Source organism: Candoia aspera, chromosome 2 (genome assembly GCF_035149785.1).
Source record: "Candoia aspera isolate rCanAsp1 chromosome 2, rCanAsp1.hap2, whole genome shotgun sequence".
Classification (NCBI taxonomy): domain Eukaryota; kingdom Metazoa; phylum Chordata; class Lepidosauria; order Squamata; family Boidae; genus Candoia; species Candoia aspera.
In genome coordinates this window covers 121,765,879-121,786,349 of record NC_086154.1, presented here as the reverse complement: position 1 = coordinate 121,786,349, position 20,471 = coordinate 121,765,879, and the positions used below count along the sequence as shown (strand labels likewise).

Below are 20,471 nucleotides of genomic sequence, written 5' to 3'. Positions count from 1 at the left end.
AACTGTCTGAAAAGCTTGTAAATGTTTTAGAAGAAAGAGCTGTAGTACAAAATTACCAGGAAAACTGTATTTCCCTTTCTGTGACAACCCCATGCTTAGATCATATGCCACTGCAATTTTTCATATGCACTTTTCTGCACTACACAGATAGATGATACACCTGCACCTAAGGAAGCTGAGAAAACACGAATCAATCTTCAAATCATGCAGAGCATGAGATGACAAGGTAACTACTATATTCCCTGCTTATTTTTTCCTCAGCTGTCTAGGGAAGACATCATAATTCAATAGGAGAATGTCGTTTTCCTTATATCAGCAGCAGGAGTCAGCAAACCCCCAGTGAGGCTGAACTATGACTCCCAGCAGCCCAATCAGCATGGCTAAAGAAGAGGGATGTTGGGAACTACAGTACAGTAACTTCCTCCAAGATTTCTCACCCTGATCTAGACAAATTGGCCTTGGTTCGTGAAGACTTTAGACAAGCCCTATCGGGAAAGAGAGGAAATTAAACCTGGCAACCCTATATACTGAACACAATTTCTGTCCCAAGTTCTCCCCAGTAATGTTGCATTTTTTCCCTATCAGTATTTATGCTGATGACCCTTGAAGTTTCCAATTGCCAAAAGGGAAGAGAACAGAACATTCATTCCATGATGCAAACAGCTCCAAAATTCATGGCCTATGACAAAAGGCTGGATGCAGATGCCCAAGGGCCCCCGCCCTCACTACTCACAGGGTTTTGTCAACTGCACCTTGCCTCTTGGAAGCTCTAGTCAGGCTCCTTTCTAAACAAATAGCTCGGGAGGTGATTGTCCGTTGGGGATTACCTGTCCAGGTGGAAGGCAGCTATCTCTGCATTGTGTCTCTGAAAGTCAACGAAGTAAAAAAAGTCTTCTGGAGTCTCCTCATCTCGTTTCTGTCTGAAAGAAAGGTCCGGGTAATTAACAGAAAGGAGATTCTGCGTAAAACAAAGCATCTTTTTTAGTCTAAGAAATGTATTTGACAGTAGCTAGAAAGAGGGTTTCCTTCCTTCCCTTTCTGCTTTTCAATGGCTCAGACCTTTTTTGTTCCTTTAGACAGTCTCTTCTAGACCTGCCTCAGGCTCAAGCTAACCAACACCACCAATATGTTTAATAAATATTGAGAAGACTAAATAGCTATGCTATGGAATTGGGGTCCCACTGTGGGAAGAATAGCAACACTTTCCCCTGTTTCCCCCCCAGTGTGACCTTGATCCAGGTTGGCTCTTTGCTAGGCTGACCATACTTCCTTGAGACAAAAACGGGACATTGGGATAGCAAAACGGGACAGGGTTAAACTTATGTACTATTATGTAATATTCTGTACTCATGAAAAAGTAAGACGATAAAAAAAGTTTTAAAGAGTTTTTAAGATCCATTGGCTGGTCCTTGCTGGGAAGGTGCAGGAGGTGGAGGTGCAGCAGTGGTTGGGTCCAGAGAGGCTGGTGCAGGGGTGGCGTTGGGTGGAGAGGTTGCAGGAGGGCTGAGGCGAGCTGGAACAGAAGGACAGGAACAGAGGTGGCAGCAGGCTGGAGAGGCGCAGGAGGGCTGAAGGTGGTGGCAAGCTGGGGCAGAAGAACAGGAATGGAGGAGTCTAGTGAATGGCTGTCCCCAACAACCTGTTCCTTTCTGGCACGCCCTTTTATTTTCTTCCCGCCATTTTGGCTTGAGAGCCAATCGGCTTCTTTTCTGCTGGGCGCGCTTTTCCGACTGTCTTCCACTGCACTGATTGGCAGCAGCGACTCTTCCTCTTGCTCACCCCCAATCAGCTGTTCCTGTGGTTCAGCTCTAGGATTCCAGCCGGATTCAGAACTACTGCCAAGTCAACCTCCTTTTCAATTTTTTCCTGCTTTTCCCAATAATGGTTCCAATGTTTTTTTTTAAAAAAGGGACAAAATTGACATTTATATTAAAACGATGGTACGGTTGGGAAGTGACAAAAAAATGGGACTGTCCCGTTCAAAATGGTACGTATGGTCAGCCTACTCTTCGCCTAGTTGAGGAGGAAAGTTGCTATTCACACCAAAAGGCCCCAATTGGGATCAGGACAACAGAGCGAATGATCAGAATAACTCCCTACTCTGCTACACTTCCCTGGTCTGGACTGGTTCATCCCATATATGCTCTTCATTCTCTCTATAATGTTTAAATGATGTAATGCTGTCACATCTAGTTGGCACTTAGTTGGCCAGCAACTTCTAGGTGTCTTCTTGCATAATCTTTCTGAATTCCCCTCAAAATCTTTGCACATTAGCCCTTCACTATAGTTGGGAGGAGCCAAGTTGAGATTGTATGCAGCTTCCAGATCTTCTTGTGTGCTTCATCTTTTCCACACAATTGCTGAAAATCAGCAGCACAGTTTATGGGTATGCTGAGGTGGGAAAACATGAGAAGTATAGCTCTATAATAGACCTTACGTATTTTTAAAAAATACATCACCCTACCTACCACCCCAAATAAAAACAAAATTCTAATCCCTGCTCCTTCTCCTTTTATCTTTACACCAACTTCTGCAGCTCTGCCAAAAATGCTTTAGCGAAGAGGACTCTGGCCATTTTCAAGAGAAGCAAGCTTACCTCATTGGTTTGAACATGGCTTTCCCAAAGTCTTGGAACCGCAAAACAAGTTTCAGGTGCACCCCGCTGGGTTTTACAACTGAGAAATGAAGAGAGATTCAGCTCCGTTTTCAAATGTCAAAGGTTTTACTTAGTAACTTGACAGGAAACATATTTGTCTCAGAAAAGAACTGGAATGAGCTTCTAACACCTTATGAGGTGTGGTATATGAAGATCAGTATCTAGATCACCTCTATATGTTGGAAGCCATTTACTATGTTGAGTAACATGCTACATTCATCTTACATAGAGAAGGTCTAACCTATTAATGAGCATTATGTCTGAAAATATGTTCAACCTACAACTCTGAGAAGTTTCCAATATAATATTTGTTTTTCTTTTACTGGTCTGTATAGTGTTATATTTTTATTGCTTTGCTTATATTGTGCTTAGGCATAGGCACATATACAATAAAAATAGTAAATATTCCACCACCATTTCTTCACTTCTGTCATGTTTTCTCTACACATTTTCTTGGACCCCTTCATTTGCTTAACTGAGTTGGACTAAGGTAAAGGTAAAGGTTTCCCTTGACGTAAAGTCCAGTCGAGTCCGACTCTAGGGGGCGGTGCTCATCTCCGTTTCTAAGCCTTGGAGCCGGCGTTGTCCATAGGACACTTCCGGGTCATGTGGCCAGCATGACTCACGGAACGCCGTTACCTTCCCGCCGAAGCGGTACCAATTAATCTACTCACATTGGTATGTTTTCGAACTGCTTGGTGTGCAGGAGCTGGGATTAACAACGGGAGCTCACCCCGCCACGCGGTTTCGAACCGCCGACCTTCCGATCGTCAGCTCAGCGGTTTAACCCGCAGCGCCACCGCGTCCCTCGAGTTGGACTAAACATTGCCATTATATTAACAAGTTCTTACATGTTATATTGCCATGGCATATTTTCATGGAGATATTGGAAAACCTTGTTGATTCCAAGTTGTACACTACTGTACTTATAGTGTACAGTATTACTAGTCTACTTATAGACTACTGTAATGTGCTCTACATGGGGCTACCCTTGAAGAGTATCCGGAAGCTACAGCTGGTCCAAATGCAGCTGCGTGGGTGATTTTGGGTGCTTCAAGATCAGCACATATTACCCCATTGCTGCGTGAGCTGCATTGGGTGCTAGTTTGCTTCCGGGTACAATTCAAGGTGTTGGTTATCACCTCTAAAGCCCTACATGGCATGGGTCCAGGTTACCTGAGGGACCATCTCATCCCCGTTATATCAACCCGTCCCACCCGCTCATGCAGAGAGGGCATGCTGCGGACGCTGTCTGCACAAGAACTCCATCTGGCGGGGTCCAGGAGGCGGGCCTTCTCTGCAGCAGCTCCCGCCCTTTGGAACAGCCTTCCCCCAGAAGTGAGGCTAGCCTCCTCTCTTTTGGACTTCAGGAAACAATTGAAGACCTGGCATTGTCACCAGTTATATGGGCTACTTGTCGTTATTCCAGGAGCCCTCTGTTAAGAGGAAGAACCACTCTTGGGGTTGGTTGGGCTCCCTAGTCCTGCCGAGGCCGGTCTTGTTCCCCTTTGGGTGGTATTAGATCTGCCATTACTTGGATCTCTTAACATTTTATATTTATTTATTGATATTGATATTTATGGATTAATGATATTTATGATTTTATTGAATTTTAAACTGTTTTATTGTGAACCGCCCAGAGTCCCCCATAAGAGGGAGATGGGCGGTGATAAAAATATGATTAAATAAATAAATACACACACAATGGCTGGGTTTGCACAACACATGCAGCTTGAATCCCAGGTTAACAAAGCACATTTGCTGTGTTCATGTAACCAGCCTTGCCAAACAAATAATATCGTAGTTTACCATGATGGCCTGATTTGCCCAAGATGCTAAGACAGTGGCTGAACATCATGCTGAATCACAGGTTACCCAACCTCATTTTAGAGGTTAGGTGAACCGAATCATTCAGTTTGGGGGAAGTTTGCCAAGTCCAAAACTTTTGGGCCCCCTGTGAAGCTAAAACAAATTTGGGTGAAAGAGGTGGGTATAGAGGCTAGCAATTAATAAGTGTCATCCTGACTTTGTTTTCTTCTGTCTTTTTTTTAAAGAAAAAGACAGGAAGAGATACCTTTGGGGATTTTTATTTCTTGGTTTGTTAAATTTTTACCCCACTTTCCTCTAAGAGCTCAGGTACCATACATAGCACTCCTTACTTCAATTTTCCCAGGACCTCAATCCTATAGAGTAAGTTGCTCAGCGAGATAATGGCTGGCTGAAAATTACCCAGTGAGTGTCTGTAGTTAGATCTGGCTTTGAATCTCAGTCTCCCAGGGCCTAATCCAATAGGCTTCATTAACAATAAAAATGTGGGAGACAAACTCAAAGCAGTATACAAATAAATACATGGTCCCACATATATAGCTCTGAAAAAGGCAGGGAGGGAGGGAAATAATCCTTCTTCCATCCTGTTTGATATCTATTTGTGGAGGTGTGAGAATTGATAGTATAGAAGACTGGATTAAGGACAAGGGGAGCAAAGCCCAAATCTGTATTAACAAAGCAAACTCTCTGGATGACCTTGGGCTTATTGCGACTTGTCAAATCTATCTCACATGTATATCATCCTAAGCCTCTCAGAGGAAGAGCAAGACCACAATAACGCTACTTGGCCAGGCCACCATATTTCCCATTTTAACTGGTGATCCTAGTCAGGCGAGGCCATCTATCAAAGCTCCTCCAATCAGTGGACTTGGGGGAAAGAGTATGAGGGAAACTGAAACTAGTGGGGTGGGTTGTGGATTGTGTGTGTGTGTGGTAAGTTTTAGTTTGCAAATCCCTCTTGTTAATACTGGCTGATCTCAAAAAAGCTAAGCAGGGTCAGACCTTGACTGGAACTCAGTAAGAGACCTGAGGAAGTCCCAAAGTTGCTGGCTAGTCAAGAACATTCTGGAAGAGGGCCATGAGCACCACTTCCACACTGTTGCCAAGAGCACTACACAGAGGGATCCATGCAGTCCCCAGGAGTTGACCTTGGCTTGAGGGAGTCTTTACTTTTATTTTTACTGTTTAATTTTAACTCATTTTGGAAGAGGTTTCTTGCCTGAATGCACTACTAATAATGTAAAATCAGGTGTTTTAAACTCCTAAAATCCATGGGGTGCTTTTAGTCAAACAGGAACGATTGATTTCTACGTATGTGCAAGGTATTTAAAGGAATCTGGGATTCACCATTATTGATCCAGCTTGAAAATGCAGTGTTCAAAATGAGCTGGGTCAAGTTAGTAGGAGCTCCATTTCTGCTGGAAGATGAGGGAGGCAAGGCCATTTTCTTGATTTCTCTTTCTGCCTGTAGCCTTCATGCCTCCTGACAAACTGCTACAGAGGGGAGGGGAGCCTCAGAGAAGGATGAGCAGGCTTGTATCCCCTTGAAGAGGGGATCAAGGAATGTCTTTCCTTCCTCCTTTCCTCCAGTAGGTTTCTCTCAAATCCCAGTGCCCCTTTGGATCCAGTTCAAGGTCAGGAAGAGATTTGATACTGGCTAAACAAATGCACAGCAAGCCTTTTAATAGCTATGCAACTCTAAGAGGAAATTACACTACAGCACTAGAGTTGCCTTTAAACATTTAGGTCTGGGTGAGATAGACCCCTAAATAAAGACCAGGGGTAATACTGAGGACTTGGCTAATATAACTTGTTAATACAATTCCATCAGCCCCCCCGCCCCCAAAGTACTCCTGTGACACATTGGTCAAAAATGGTAGCAGACAGAGTATCATTTCACCTACTTTGGGAGCAGTCACAGGCCCCTAGCAAGGCTTTCTCATCCTGGCTGTAATCTGGAATGAAAAAGAAAACCCCAGAATGTTTTCTTAGAAGGAAGGGAGATAGAAGATAGAAGAGGTGTGAATGCCCTGGCAACAGCAGGATTGCTATGTTCCATACAAGCTGGAAGGGTGACCAGGTAAGGGGACCAACCGGACTAGCTGGCAAAATGAAATCATGATCTCACTGACATGAGTTTATGAATTACAAATTATTTGTACGATGATGTCATCAGGTGCATGACTTCCTTGTGGCTTCTCCCAAACCTTAGAGAAGGTTACGAGAGGAGGCACAATTGGGAGAAGTTTCCTTTGGGGTACATTCAGGGTTTCACTGCAAGCAGAAACCAGTGAAGAGCATTCTGCCATATCCTACCATTTCCACCCCTTGTCCACACACACCATATTGGCAAGAAGATGGAGACCGGTGGAGGTAGAAAGGGTTTCCCAACCAGAATTTTCTCCTCCAAGAAATGCTCTCTTCCAGGGGCTTTCAGACTGCACTTTCAACTTCCTTTGGAACAGATTCCCTTGTACAATTCCTGTCATGGCCCAGGACTCTGACTCTGAAGAAGCTGCTCCAGCTGAACTAGTGGAATGTCAGCCTCAGGTGAGGTGATCAGACACAGGCACCACTGGAACAGCTGGAGCAATCAGATGACGACGTACGGCCTCCAAGCCCTTGGACTAGGCAAGTAGAAAGGAGAGCAGAGCAAAGACACTTAATGAGGCTCCTTGCCAAACAAGGGAGTAACTCTCTTAATTAAAGACAGCTGGCTGCAGCCTTATTTAAGAGGCAGCCCTGGCCCATGTTTCTCGGTTGGAAACAACTGTCTGATTTCCTGTTCTGGTGTGTCATTCCTGTGAGTCCTGCTTGTGAAACTCTGACCTTGGACAGGCTGACAAATCTGACATGGCTCTCTGAACTTTGGGCTGGATTTTGACTTCTGCATGCTCCTGTTGAAAGTGAAACCACCAAGCTTTCTTTCCAAGAGACTTCGTTGGTTTACATTCCTTCCCTTGTCTGCTGTCATCTGCTCAGCCTTGAATAAATTGCTATTCTCACCTAGCAACTGAGTGTGTGTGAGTCTGAAACCTGAAACAGGACAGTTCCTCCCGATTACGTGTCTCTTTTCGTTTAATGCTACTTGAAGCTTTTTGTTATACTAGTCACAAAAGAAATACAATAAAAATCAGAGGAACCCCCACTAACTAAAGTGCCCATTCCTCTATAAGAACAGATATTGCCACTGTAATAAGACAGACTTCTTCAAACGGATTGGAACATGCTGCTTTTTTTCAGACTGAGGGCATTTTACTTGAATGTTATCTTGGAAGCCACACTCCAAAGAGCAAAGAGGGCACAGATGTCTGGGAGAAGCCACAATGATGGCATGTACCCAATGATATCATCATACAAATAATTTGTAATTCATAAACTCATGTCAGTGACATCATTATGCCAAGGGGGTACAATATGTCACTTGCATGATTGTGTCATGATGGGTATGCCATCACTTGCCTCCCTTGTCCCTCCCTGCAGATGGGATCAGGACAACAGTTAGGATTATTTACATTTACATGTAATTAAAACACCCAAGATCTTCTGACTCTATGCAACCCTGGGATGCAAATTGGGATCCTAAGAAACTGACTATTCAAACTAATTCACAGCTCTGTTTGAGATCTGAGGATGAAGCTCAAGAACATGAATTGTATGTGGCTGACTACCAGAGGTTCTAACTCTTGTTGTCATGCATTTGGGGCTTTTCAGTATAAAGTGTTACCGTTTGGATTGGCTGGGGCACCTGGGGTTTTTATGCAATTGATAAATGAGGTCTTGCATGACCACTTATTCAATGGGGTTTTGGTCTATTTAGATGATGTGTTAATATATTCAAAAACCATGAAAGAACATGTGCAATTGGTTAGGCAGGTGCTAACCAAATTGAGAAATGCTGAATTATATGCCAAGCTATCCAAATGTGCATTTCATCAAACACAAATTGATTATTTGGGGTATAGGATTTCAGATAAAGGCATTGAAATGGATCCTGCCAAAATTGAGGCTATTTTGGTATGGGAACCCCCACACACACGCAAACAACTACAATCGTTTCTCGGATTTGCGAATTTCTATCGTCCATTTTTAAAATTTTTTGCTGAGATTGCCTTACCCCTGACTGAATTACTCAAAACAAAGGGTGTAGGAGACACCCGCAAATCAAAGAATCCAGGAACACGCCTAAAATGGACGCCTGCTTGTCAACAGGCATTTGACCAACTCAAGCGACTGTTTACCTCTGAACCAATCTTGCAACACCCTGATCCTGACAGACCATTTGTGGTGCAGGTCGATGCCTCAGACTTTTCTATTGGTGCCCTCTTATTGCAAGGCGATGAGCAAGGACAATTAAAGCCTTGTGCTTATCTGTCACGTAAATTCTCTGAGACAGAGAGACGCTGGCATGTTTGGGAGAAGGAGGCTTTTGCGGTGAAAGCCGCTTTGGAGAATTGGAGGCAACTATTGGAGGGGGCGGCACACCCTTTTGAAGTGTGGACTGATCATAAAAACTTGGAGTCCCTTACTGCCTCTCGCAAGCTCAGCCCTAAGCAAGTGCGATGGGCTCAGTACTTTAGTCGCTTTGATTTTAAACTCAGATTCATTCCGGGAAAGAAAAACTTTTTAGCTGACGCACTGTCGCGGCAACCCCAAGATTCGGGAACAGCCCCAGATGTGGTGGGCACCCTCTGGACAGATTCCCAAATGGCACTAGCAGCAGTGACTCGCAGTCAGACGCGAGCGCAGCAACCTGACACTTCTGCCGGTCCTAGCGCGATACATGTATCCGTTCCTGCAGATTTGCAACAAAAGCTTCTGGCAGAGTTGAAATCGGATACTTGGTTGCAAAACAACCAGGGCGAGGTTACTTTGAAGCAAGGTTTGGCATGGAAAGATGATCGCCTCTATGTGCCTGTAACCTTGCGCAAAACCGTGCTGTTCAGGTCTCATGACGATAAAACAGCTGGGCATTTTGGCTTTACAAAAACTATTCATCTAGTGCGCCAACAGTTCTGGTGGCCAACCCTGCGGCGATATGTGAAAGCCTATGTCAAGTCTTGCCCTGTCTGTGCTACTGCAAAACGAAAAGGGGGGCGACCTCAGGGCTTTGTGCAGCCAGTGGCCAATCCCTCCCACCCCTGGGAGGAAATCTCTATGGACTTTATTGTGGATCTACCTCCTAGCCAGAGAAAGACTGTCATTTGGGTTGTTAAGGATTTTTTCTCGAAGCAAGCTCATTTCGTCCCTTGTGCGTCTCTACCATCTGCACAACAGCTGGCACGCCTCTTTCTAGTTCACGTGTACAGATTACATGGTAGCCCCGCCCGCTTGGTGACCGACAGAGGAACACAATTTACTTCACGCTTTTGGCGGGAATTTATGAAGCTATTGGGCACTAAACAGGCGTTATCCACGGCTTCCCATCCTCAGACAGATGGAAATACTGAGGCTGTTAATGCCACGTTGGAGCAATATTTACGTGCTTTTGTTAATTATCAACAAGACAACTGGGTAGACCTCCTGCCGTTTGCTGAAGTTGCTTACAATAATGCTGTGCATCAAAGTACTGGGGCGGTGCCCTTCCGTACTGTGTTCAGGCATGACTTTGTCCCTATTCCTGAATTGCCTCCACCGTCTACCTCACCCACCTCCCCGACCGATTGGGCCTCACAATTGGCAGATTCCTGGCCAAAAATACAGCAAGCTTTAGCCGATGCTCAAGCCACTTATCAACGACATGCCAACGAAAAAAGGGCACCACAACCTGTTTTTCAAATAGGGGATAGAGTATACCTTTCCACCAAATACATCAAATCCCCTCAACCATCCAAAAAACTGGCGCCCAAGTTCATAGGTCCATTTCCTATTGTTGCTCAGATTAATCCTGTTACCTTTAAGTTGGACTTACCTCACAATCTCAAGCGCTTACACCCTGTTTTTCATTGCAGTTTGCTTAAACCCTTCGTGGAGTCTACCTATTGGCATCCTGAGCCGGCTGCACCTCCCCCCATAATGATTGATGGTCAACAACATTTCGAAGTCAAGGAAATATTAGTCTCTAGACGTTTCCATTCCACTCTGCAATATCTGATTCGATGGAAGCATTTCCCTCATCCGGAGTGGGTTGCTGCACGGCATGTGCGCTCTCCCCACTTGGTTGCTCAGTTTCACGCTGCTTACCCTGATAAACCCGCGCCTTAACAATTAAGTTTTTTTTTCTTTGTGGGGGGGCAGTATGTCATGTTCCCGTTCCGATGTTTATGGTTCCTCGTAACGTTTCACATGTCATATCTGCAGTTGCGTGCCTGCCTGGCCACGCTGGTAAATTTCCTTTGTGCTGACTTGTGATCTTCTGGAATGTGTGTTTGGGTTATCTCTGCTGTTCAAGGTTACTTTCTCAGGCCGATTCTAACGGTTGCTAGCATCTGGGGTGGGTGGTTGCTATGCTAGCCTGAGGGGAGGGTTCGCAACGGGAGCAAGGCTTTTTAAGTTTGCATTTGGCGCGCTTTTGCTCATTCTCAGCTTTCTTCGTACTTTGCATACTATTCATTCAATAAATTAGTTTTCTCTAGTAACTACTGATGAGACTCCTTTTATTGGAATAGGCAATCATTACACTTGTTGCATCCTAGTGGTCATCTGGATTAGCTTTGCACCCCAGTTCTGGTAGCCATACTTTAAGAACAACTCAAAGCATTACTTACCAGCACTGATGGTACTGAACTCCTGCGTGTCCTGAAGGAGCTGGTCAACCATAGGGCTGGCCCGTGGATACAAGGCATGGCGATTGATTCCCAAGTGGAACTGGAGCCAGCTTGCCTCCTGTCTGAGCTGAATCACTGAAGCCAGGGTTAGGTTGCGTTCTTGTCTGTAAACCTGGTGTCTTCTGAAATACATGGAGCAGAGAACTTGTCTTTACCCGAATATTAAAAAGCACTTCAAAGGAATTCTCACTAATAGATAAATTCAAAACATGTTCACATGTTCCATACAATTGGCAGAAATTCTCAGAAATCACTGATCCCAAAGGTCTGGGCTCAGCCACTAAGTTGGGGTGGGGCTGATTAGTATATAGAAGGGAGACCATCAGAAAATTCCAGGGCTGTAAGGTGCACTCATATCCATCCATCCATCCAGTCCAGAAGAATGCACCAGCAAGCCACTCCCATACTGTTGCAAGAAAACTACGTGAATATTTCTATAGAGTCAAATACCTTTACCTTGTTTAAAAGAGTTGTTGCTTTCAGACTGGTCTTCCTTTAAAGAACAAAGATCTCTCTGTTCCTAGGATTTCTGGTGCCCCCAGGAGCCTACATGTGAAAAGGATCATGGTAGGAATTCCATACAGATCGGGTTCTATGAACTGCAGGCACACTTCTGGGAGAGGTATGGTGAACTGAAGATGGGTCTGTGAAAGTGGAACCGATGACCACGGCAAAGACCAAGGAACCGGTAAGTAGACCGGTCCCTTGGAATCTCTCTGGGTAAAGAGAAGATGGGAGATTGCCCACATGTGCTCCAGATGGCTGCTCCTCACAAGGAGACCACAGGACAGTGGTTTTACCCAGGTTTGAGCACCAGGAATCAAAGGGATTAGCCATCTTGCTCACAACCATGGTGGAGCCTTTTAAAGGACACTAAGTGTGCGAACCTCACTTTCTAATCACTTTTGGAAATAGCTCATTAACTACTTCTAAGCTATTAGAGACCTTCAGACCAACAAGTCTGAAAATGCCAGGTGAGTCTGCCTTCAATCCTGAGTGAGAGAAAATTTTAATCATAAACTTAAGAATTTAAATAATCTGAAATAAACAGCAAAAAGCTAAATAAGATTTTGATCTTAGAAAGTTATTAACTGACTAAGGGTTCAGACATATTTGGAATATTGAAACTTTTACAATACGATTTTGGAATTATAAAGTACAAAAAGCTTCTCATGGGAAATAGATCTGTTTTGTTTTTTTGGAAGACATAACAGAGACAAGTAATTTCATTATTTTCATGGACACTGGAGGGGGAGACTAAAGATTTTTGGTAGAGGAAAAAAAATACAAGCCTATAAAATGTAAAATGTTATAACAATGAAAATACTGAAGGAGACTTCTGAAGAATGGGATCAGAAAATAGTAGCCATAATATCAACAATATCTGCTTCTATGGACAGACTATGTCCAAAAGATGTTATTGAAGAAATGACAGATGTAGAACAAATTTTATCTGACAAGATAGAGATGGTATCGAAAGTAAATTTACAACTGACAGGCCAAGAGTATGACTTGGAAAGGATGTTTCACTGGATCTACAAAAAAATTGGCTGATGTTTTAAAATTCAAAAGGGAAATACAAATGAAAAATCAAGAGAGTGACTTGGACAATTTTTTCCTACTGGATTTACAAAAGACACTTGTTAAAGTCTTGAAGAACTCTGTGTGATGGGACAAAGAAGAAATGAAGAGAAATCAAATCCTGTGACAATATTTGAATGAACTAAAGATTAAGACTGTTAGAAGTAAAAGGAAGGAATCTAACCTTGATCAAATAAAATTGGTTTATTGATCAAGGTTAAAACAAGATATGTTGTTACTTCTGGTAACCCTTTATGGACTTCCTGCTGACACCAGGACCGAAAAGACGATGTTTTATGGATTTGTTTATAGATAAGAGATAGAATATGAGATGAAGAGATAAATGTTTGTAACCTTAGAGGGGTGAAGAGTCAATTTGTTTATAGTTGTTGTGATGAAGGTTGGAAGTAACTTCTTTATATATTTCTTTTCTCTTTATTATATTCTTACTTTTTTCTTTCTTCTCTTTCTTTTTTTCTTTTTCCTTGCACCTTTTATTCTTTCTTTCTATTTTATTCTATTTCTTTAAGTTTAGTTTATATTAGACTTTACTATAATAAAAATTCTTAATAAAATTATATATCTGAGAACTGCAGGCACAATAGATAATTTGTCTGGAGAGATCCAAGGCTGCAACCTGGACAATCAACAGGCTGAGCATTGCCATCCATATTGCAATAAACCATGTTGGCCCAAGTGAACAATTTGTCTGGCTGCCGTCTGCCTTCCTCACTTCCTTCTCCCAATCACTGGCAACACTTCTGTTCATGTCAGGAATGAGTGAGCAACAGCAGGCAATGCCAGTCAGATTTCCTTAAACTCGGTTCACAGACACCATTGCTGTTTCAGCTTCCCACCATGCCCACAGCTAGATTGGAAAGAAGGCATAGTCTGGTCTGGATGGCAGAGTGTTACATTGTGTACCTGTGAGTCACTTTGGTTTTGTGAATGTTTGAGCTTAGAACCACTAAGAGTATTATTGTTTAGTTTAAAAGATTATTGTTTTAAATGGTTTCCAAATAGGTGGAAGCTGGTTGCCTCAGAAACCACCTGGGGCAATCGTAGTTGATAATCCTGCGATGACATCACTGCTACACCCTCAGGAGCCGAAAGATTTAAAGCACGGGTTGGCAATTTGTGACCCTCGAATCACATGCAGCTCACAGTCCTAATTTCATACAATTCACAGCCCTTTTCCAAGCAATTCATTCTTTCCAACCTTTGGTAAAAGTGATCTGTCCCTTTCCTGACAGGCTGATGCAAGCTGGGACTGAGGAAGAGGAAAAGCAACAGAGAAAAAAGGGGGTGTCAGAAAGAAAAAGGGGGGCTGTGGGTATAAAAACATGGCCATCCATAAGACAGAAAATTGGAGCCTCTACCCATATTTGGCTTTGGCTTCACTCCTGCCTCCTGATTCGCATCCAGCCTCCAACAAATTGGAGGCCTGCATTAGAAAACACGATTGTTTTCCCAGGGTTAAATTCATTCATTCATTCATTCATTCATTCGATTTAGATGGCTGCCCATCTCGCAAAGTGACTCTGGGTGATTAACATAGGGTTAAAAACTCACAATATAAAATAAACAATGATATAATATACTGCTTGTGTAACAGCCGCATCTTGGCTAAGTCTAGGGCCCTTTTATATTGCCATCCATTGACCCAAGACCCCTCTGCCCTTTTCTTGTTTTCTGTCAGTTTGCTGGGCGTTTGAGAAGTGGCTGCTAAGAGCTGGCAGCCCAGGGTGTTCTCAGCAGCTGGGAATCTGCAGGGCAAATCTGCTTTATGACTCAGATAAGCAAGTTGAAGAGAAATGGCCCTCTCTGGAAGGCCGACCCACCCGTTACTCCAGTTCTGATTCTTGTAGACAAATGTGCATTCTGTATCTTTACTTGGTCTTAAAATGAACAGGCTAAGGAAAGCCAGTAGTTACAAGGCAAACAAATGCTGGGTACAATTACATTTGAAAAAGTCTGAAATTGTTTCCTATGCTAAGTACTCTAAGATGAGAATGGCCTTTAGCTCCTTTTTATGTTATGCTTCAGGACACTTGTGGTTTCAAAGACTACTAAAAAATAACGGGGCATTGAGCTTTTTCCAAACCATAATAATCAGTCAACCTCTTACAGAGATATAAATCCAGTAATTGCATGTGTCACCAGAGTCAGCGACAAAAACAAAGGCCGTGTTTGCACCAAACCCTTAACTGGGCTGCTCTAGAAAACTCTTAACTCTGTGGTGCCATCTAGTGGTCACCCAGAATTCTTGCAGCCCAAATACAGCAGCCCAGCCCTAGTACTGGGGTTAGAGAGGATTAATTTTAGCTCTGAACAGCCTTGGGTGTAACCTTCCCTGGTGAGCTCCGTCATGCAAACACATAAAGGAAATTAACAGAGGGCTCCTGGAATAACGACAAGTAGCCCATATAACTGGGACTTCTGTAGAAACTCCCTTTTTCTGATTTTTATACTTTTTCTACCCCTGAGCTGACAGAAAAGTTTGCCAGCATAACATTTGCTGTCCTGGTATCTAAGCCCTCACTGATAGGGTCACCAAGTGGTGTTACTCTTATAGTTTTAATGTGGGACAAATGAAGGAAAGTTGGTGGATTCTTCTGACTTTGTTTCCCTTCCCACCAAGCATCACTTGACAGTTATTCTCTTGAATGAGTACTGGGATGTGGATGGGGAAGAGTAGACAGATGCTTGGAGCAGCAAGCAACTCGTAAGTTCCCTGACAAAGAGGCTGCAGGTACAGAATTCCCTTGTGCATCATCCTACTCCCATCCTTGATGCCTGCCAGCAGGGCAATTCTTAGAAATGGGTTTAGTGCTCTTTTAAAAGGAGAGTTAGACCCATGTTCAGAAATAAACTAGATGGGGGCCTCTGGTGGGAATGGCGGACTGAACGGCTGTGCCCGGCTTGGCAGGCAAAGCGGACAGTGCAAAACCCTTTTTCGGGCTCAGGAAGGCTTTCCTGAAACCCAAACTTTCTCCAGGTCAAGGAGAATACTTGGAATTATCCCATTTGTCCTCCAAAATGGCAGCTTGCAGCCAGATCACATTTTGCTTTTGACCAGTTGATTTGAATCTTCAGCTTTCTGTTTTTACTTTCCCTTGAGAACAGTCTGCTATTCACTCTCACTTTGTGTAAACAACTTTCGAACTTTCCCATATCTTCAACTTTCGCTGATTAAGTTCCTGGGGGTGCCATAATCTACTGCGTAAGACATGGAGGATTTCAAACAGATCCTTTCCAACCTTCACCAGGACTTCAAACAAATATCTTTTGACTTTTATCAAATCTTTATGCAAGATATCCAGGACACTGTGGAAAATATGAGAGCTAAAATGTGCCATCAGGTTGGGGATGGGGTGGATGAAATTGAGGAATCTAAGAGCGATAGAAAGGTTTCTTTTAAGACTGAGATTGGGATTTCTGTCAAGATGCTGGATGAAGATTGGATAATGGATTTGGAGAAATCTAGGGGAGAGAGTGATCTGCAAGCCATAAGTAGGGTTGCTCTCCTGGTGGAATGCCATGAAAAGAATCTGGAATTTTGGAGGGGGGCAGCTGGGCTGTCTGATTTTCTTAAGAAGGAAGCTCTGTGCATATCTTGGGAACATGTAACTGCTCTGGTTTATTTTGAAGTGGGATAAGGGTTGAAGAACATTTATTTGGTTTGCTTTAAGGATTTGACTGATGTTATTTGCCTTTAAAGATTTGGATTTACTGTTTTGGATTGGCTTTGTTTTTTGGGTTTTTTTGGGTTTATTAAGATTGGGATTATTGAAATTGCTATACCTTTAAGTATATTAAACTGACAACTTATGTGCCTTTCAATTTGATTTCTATTATAGTAGACAGAAATGTATAGAATAGTGGTAGGAAGGCAATAATTATATATGATTTATCTTCTGGAGTGGAGAAAGATGTTCAGAAAGTTTATAAAGAATTTTTTCTTTATTTTAATATAAGGGGGTGGAGTAACTGTACTTAGTGATTTTTATTATGTGTTAAAGGGGAATGATTTATAGAAATAATGTGGTGTTTTGGTTTAATATAGAGTAAGAGTTTGATTATGGAAACTTTGTATATCCTTGCTATTAAAAGTTGGAAGCCACATCTTCTTGTAAATTTAAAAACATTTTTCTTCTCTTGTGTTTCTGCATTTTTTGAAGTTGTTTTGTTTTTATTGTAGTTTTTATCCTTTCTTTGAAACTTAATAAAATTTAATACATACATACATACATACATAAAAAGAAACCACCCAGATGACAGATTGCAGGCATGGAAGAGGGAATGAGTGGGGCGTTGTGGGGCACTGTCTGCTGCTTCAACCAGTATGTCTCCTCTACTCTGTAGCCAGGCTAACAGGTCCAGAGGAGGGCATGGGGTGGGATCCCTCCTGAACCAGTACTGCAAAGAATGGCAGTTTGGGCAGGCCCGTTCGTGGCGGGCAGCACTCAAAGGAAGTGCATGAAGTATGCCAAATGGGGTAGGAGTAGGCAAAACACTGCACCTTGTCCCCAGGTAAAAAAAACCGGTAACAAATATGACCACCCCAAACCCTCATCAGCAGAAACAGTGGAAAACCTGTAATCTGTTCCTTGGTGGCAGAACCAGACACACACGGGGGGGGGGAGCAGAATGTGGCTCTTTCCCCTGGTTTGGATTTGAATTTGAATTGACCTCCTGTGCAGCAGATGAGCACTGAAAAGCAGGCTAAACCTGTGCTTGACAAACAGGTCTAGCGTTGAGAAACCCAGGTATTATCAGGAACATAAGATCTAACAAGAGCTTTGGAAAACAGCACTCAGGTATTCTTGGGTGGAGTGTGCCCAGATCAGCAGCTTATGGTAGCCAATAGGAGCAGCGCAAAACCCAGCCCCGGACTGCATCATCCACCGCACTGTCAGTGAAGCATGCTAGATCATGTCCATGGCACCAGTTGTTTGGGGAGAAGAGGAGGTACTGGAGCAACGTGAAAACTGGAACAGCTAAAGCCAACTTGAAGCCATCTCCGCTGTGGGCTGGAGATGAGACAATGGCAGTGTCCTGACAACATGGCATACAAATCTCTCTCCACATTGAGGCAGGGGACCACATCCAGAAGGGGCAAATCAAGGATTAATTTCTCCTTTCATATGAGCTTTCAATGTTTTGTGGCTGGGCTGCTACAGTGCTTGGGAGGCTGACCGAAGTAGGAGCTCTGCCTCTCCATGGAAGAGTAATCAGGTGGAGTCATGGAAGGATGGAGTTATAATGTGCATTTGTAGCTTAGGTGTATGCTGGCTGTGTTGTTCTCAAGCCTGATCTCTGTTCTACCAAAGGACTCAAAGCTATTTCTATTCTACTGGATTAATGGAGTCCATTTTATTTCTGAATCAAATAAAGTTTGTCAAATTTTAAATGGATTTGTTTTAGTTCATTCAGAGATGTTCTGCTAATGCAATAAAACCACAATTATCTAGAGAGAAGCTGCAGGTTGTAAGATACTCTATATCAGCCTTTCTCAATATTTTGACTTTGGAGGAACCCTTGAAATATTTTTCAGGCCTCAGGGAACCCCTGCACATTCAGGCTCAAATACAAGCCAGAAGTTACAAAATCATTATATTTGTTTCATGGGTAGGCCTGTATATATGCATTAACAGTGTTCTTAAACTAAAAATAAAGAATGAGACTTACCTCTTTAATGGGAAGTTGCCTGAGTTTGAAATAATGTTTTAAATAAATCATGATCTTCCAGGGAACCCCAAGTGACCTCTCGTGGAACCCTAGGGTTACATGGAACCCTGGTTGAGAAACCCTGCTCTGTACTAGTAAATTCTTGGCAAATTAACAATGGTTTTATTTAACTCACAATATCCATCTCTTGCTCATCAAGCTGGACTGAGCTTTTCCTCTGTACCTTTGCATAATGTTGCTTATCTCTAAAAGAACAAAGTACAGGTATGTATGTATGTTGGTATATCAGACCTGATTTGTCTGTGTCCAAACTCATTATGCTCAAGATTGGCTACAGAATGACTTTAGTTAAATAGGATCATTGTTACTCAACCGATGCAGAAAGGGATGTTGAAACTCTCTGACCCCTGATTTAGCTATGCAAGGGGCTCAGACAGGTAACTAATCTGTGCATGCTGAAAATATTCAGCAATACAAATATTTTGTACCACTTCAAATAATTTAAAACTAAAATTTAATTTTAGAAGCCTTGGAAAAAGGGACATATTCCCTTTTGTTCTAGCATGGTGTAGTGTTTAGAGCCCTGGGGTTGGACTGATGAAACTCAGCTTTAAATCTTCCCTCAGACATGAAGCACACCAAGTGACTTCAACTGATTTCCTCTTGCTGTTAAGCTATCTGGTAGCAACCACCCCTTCCTAGAATCATATGAGAAAATTATAGTTCATAAACACTGCTCCATACCCCAGTCTGAACCCTGACTGATAAGGGTCCAAATAATCTGCTTATTCTAGGGCTCTCTGTAGTTGGTCCTGAATCACCATCTCAATAACCTTTACCAAGAAGGGAAAGGTTGGAGACGGGCAGTAGTTATCTAATACATCCAGATCTATGGAGGTCCAGTTAAGGAGGGGGTGAATCAACACCTTTTTGAGGGCTACTGGCATTGTCCCTCCCACAATGAGGCATTCACAACCAGACTGAGCTGATTTCTAAGAGGGCAACGTCATCATTCTCCATCAGCCAAGACTCAGAGATACACACCAGATCTGCCCATTTGCCCACCAATCATGGTTTGATGTGGTCTTGTTACAGATGGACCAGCACTAACCTTAGGCCAGGTGTCCCAACAATCTGGCCACCAGGTCCCCATGTAGGGGCACCAAATTGGAGGTCTTTCTTCCTCTGGAATGGCTTACATGGTACCCCTCACCACATCTCCCTCAGTATATGCAGCTGTGTTTCCCTCCTCCGACCCATACCTAACCACCATCCTACCTCACATGGGAGCCAGTACCTCATCTTTCACCTTCCCCCACACCTCCTCACTCAACCATCATTAGAGCTTACAGTGTTGTGTGAAAAAGCCTGCTGTGTGATAATAGAATAATTGTAGGGACAAAATGATTAGCTTGAAAATTCTGAACAATCTACAGCTAGAAAGGAAGGAATAAATGAATTTAGCTCAATACAAATAACAAACTTCATCATAGGAACCACAACCCCAGGCAATATCTGAGAATTACTGTAACTTTATATTAATGTATAGGGTGATTATGGACTGCAGGCTAGACATTTGTAAAAGTGCCTTATATATACTAACAAAAGCTTGGCTCTGGGAGATAGTTCTGAGTCTGTCATCTTTCATGCAGATAGCATGAGGAAATGGTACAACAACACTGTTCAACCTTTTCTAAGACCTATTTGTAAGAAGCTTCAGCAAAGGATCGTTACCTTGTCATGGTGCTGGAGCTTGAGCACCTCAATGATGCCATGAGCTAAACTGTGAAGGGCCACCCAAGACGGGAAGGTCATGACAGAGAGGTCAGACTAAATGCGATCCCTGGGGAGGGTAATGGCAACCCACCCCAGTATTCTTGCCGTGAAAACTAAATGGATCAGTACAACCAGAGATATGTCGGTATACCATCGGAAGATGAGACTCCCAG

At 43.1% G+C, this 20,471-nt stretch overlaps 2 protein-coding genes across 2 annotated transcripts in view; one reads left to right on the top strand and one right to left on the bottom strand.

Annotated features, from left to right (window-relative positions):
- The window catches only part of ARSG (arylsulfatase G), a 588,957-nt gene that overhangs the window by 254,513 nt on the left and 313,973 nt on the right, over positions 1-20,471 (top strand). The gene's annotated exons all lie outside the window — the stretch shown is intronic.
- FAM20A (FAM20A golgi associated secretory pathway pseudokinase) overlaps positions 1-20,471 on the bottom strand; it is a 61,841-nt gene that overhangs the window by 21,829 nt on the left and 19,541 nt on the right. Inside the window, exons 2-5 of the mRNA XM_063293459.1 lie at positions 11,191-11,372; positions 6,388-6,438; positions 2,597-2,675; positions 828-920 (exon numbers count right to left, since the gene is read on the bottom strand). Coding sequence (XP_063149529.1) covers positions 828-920; positions 2,597-2,675; positions 6,388-6,438; positions 11,191-11,372 — 405 coding nt within the window. The remainder of the gene's footprint in view (positions 1-827; positions 921-2,596; positions 2,676-6,387; positions 6,439-11,190; positions 11,373-20,471) is intronic.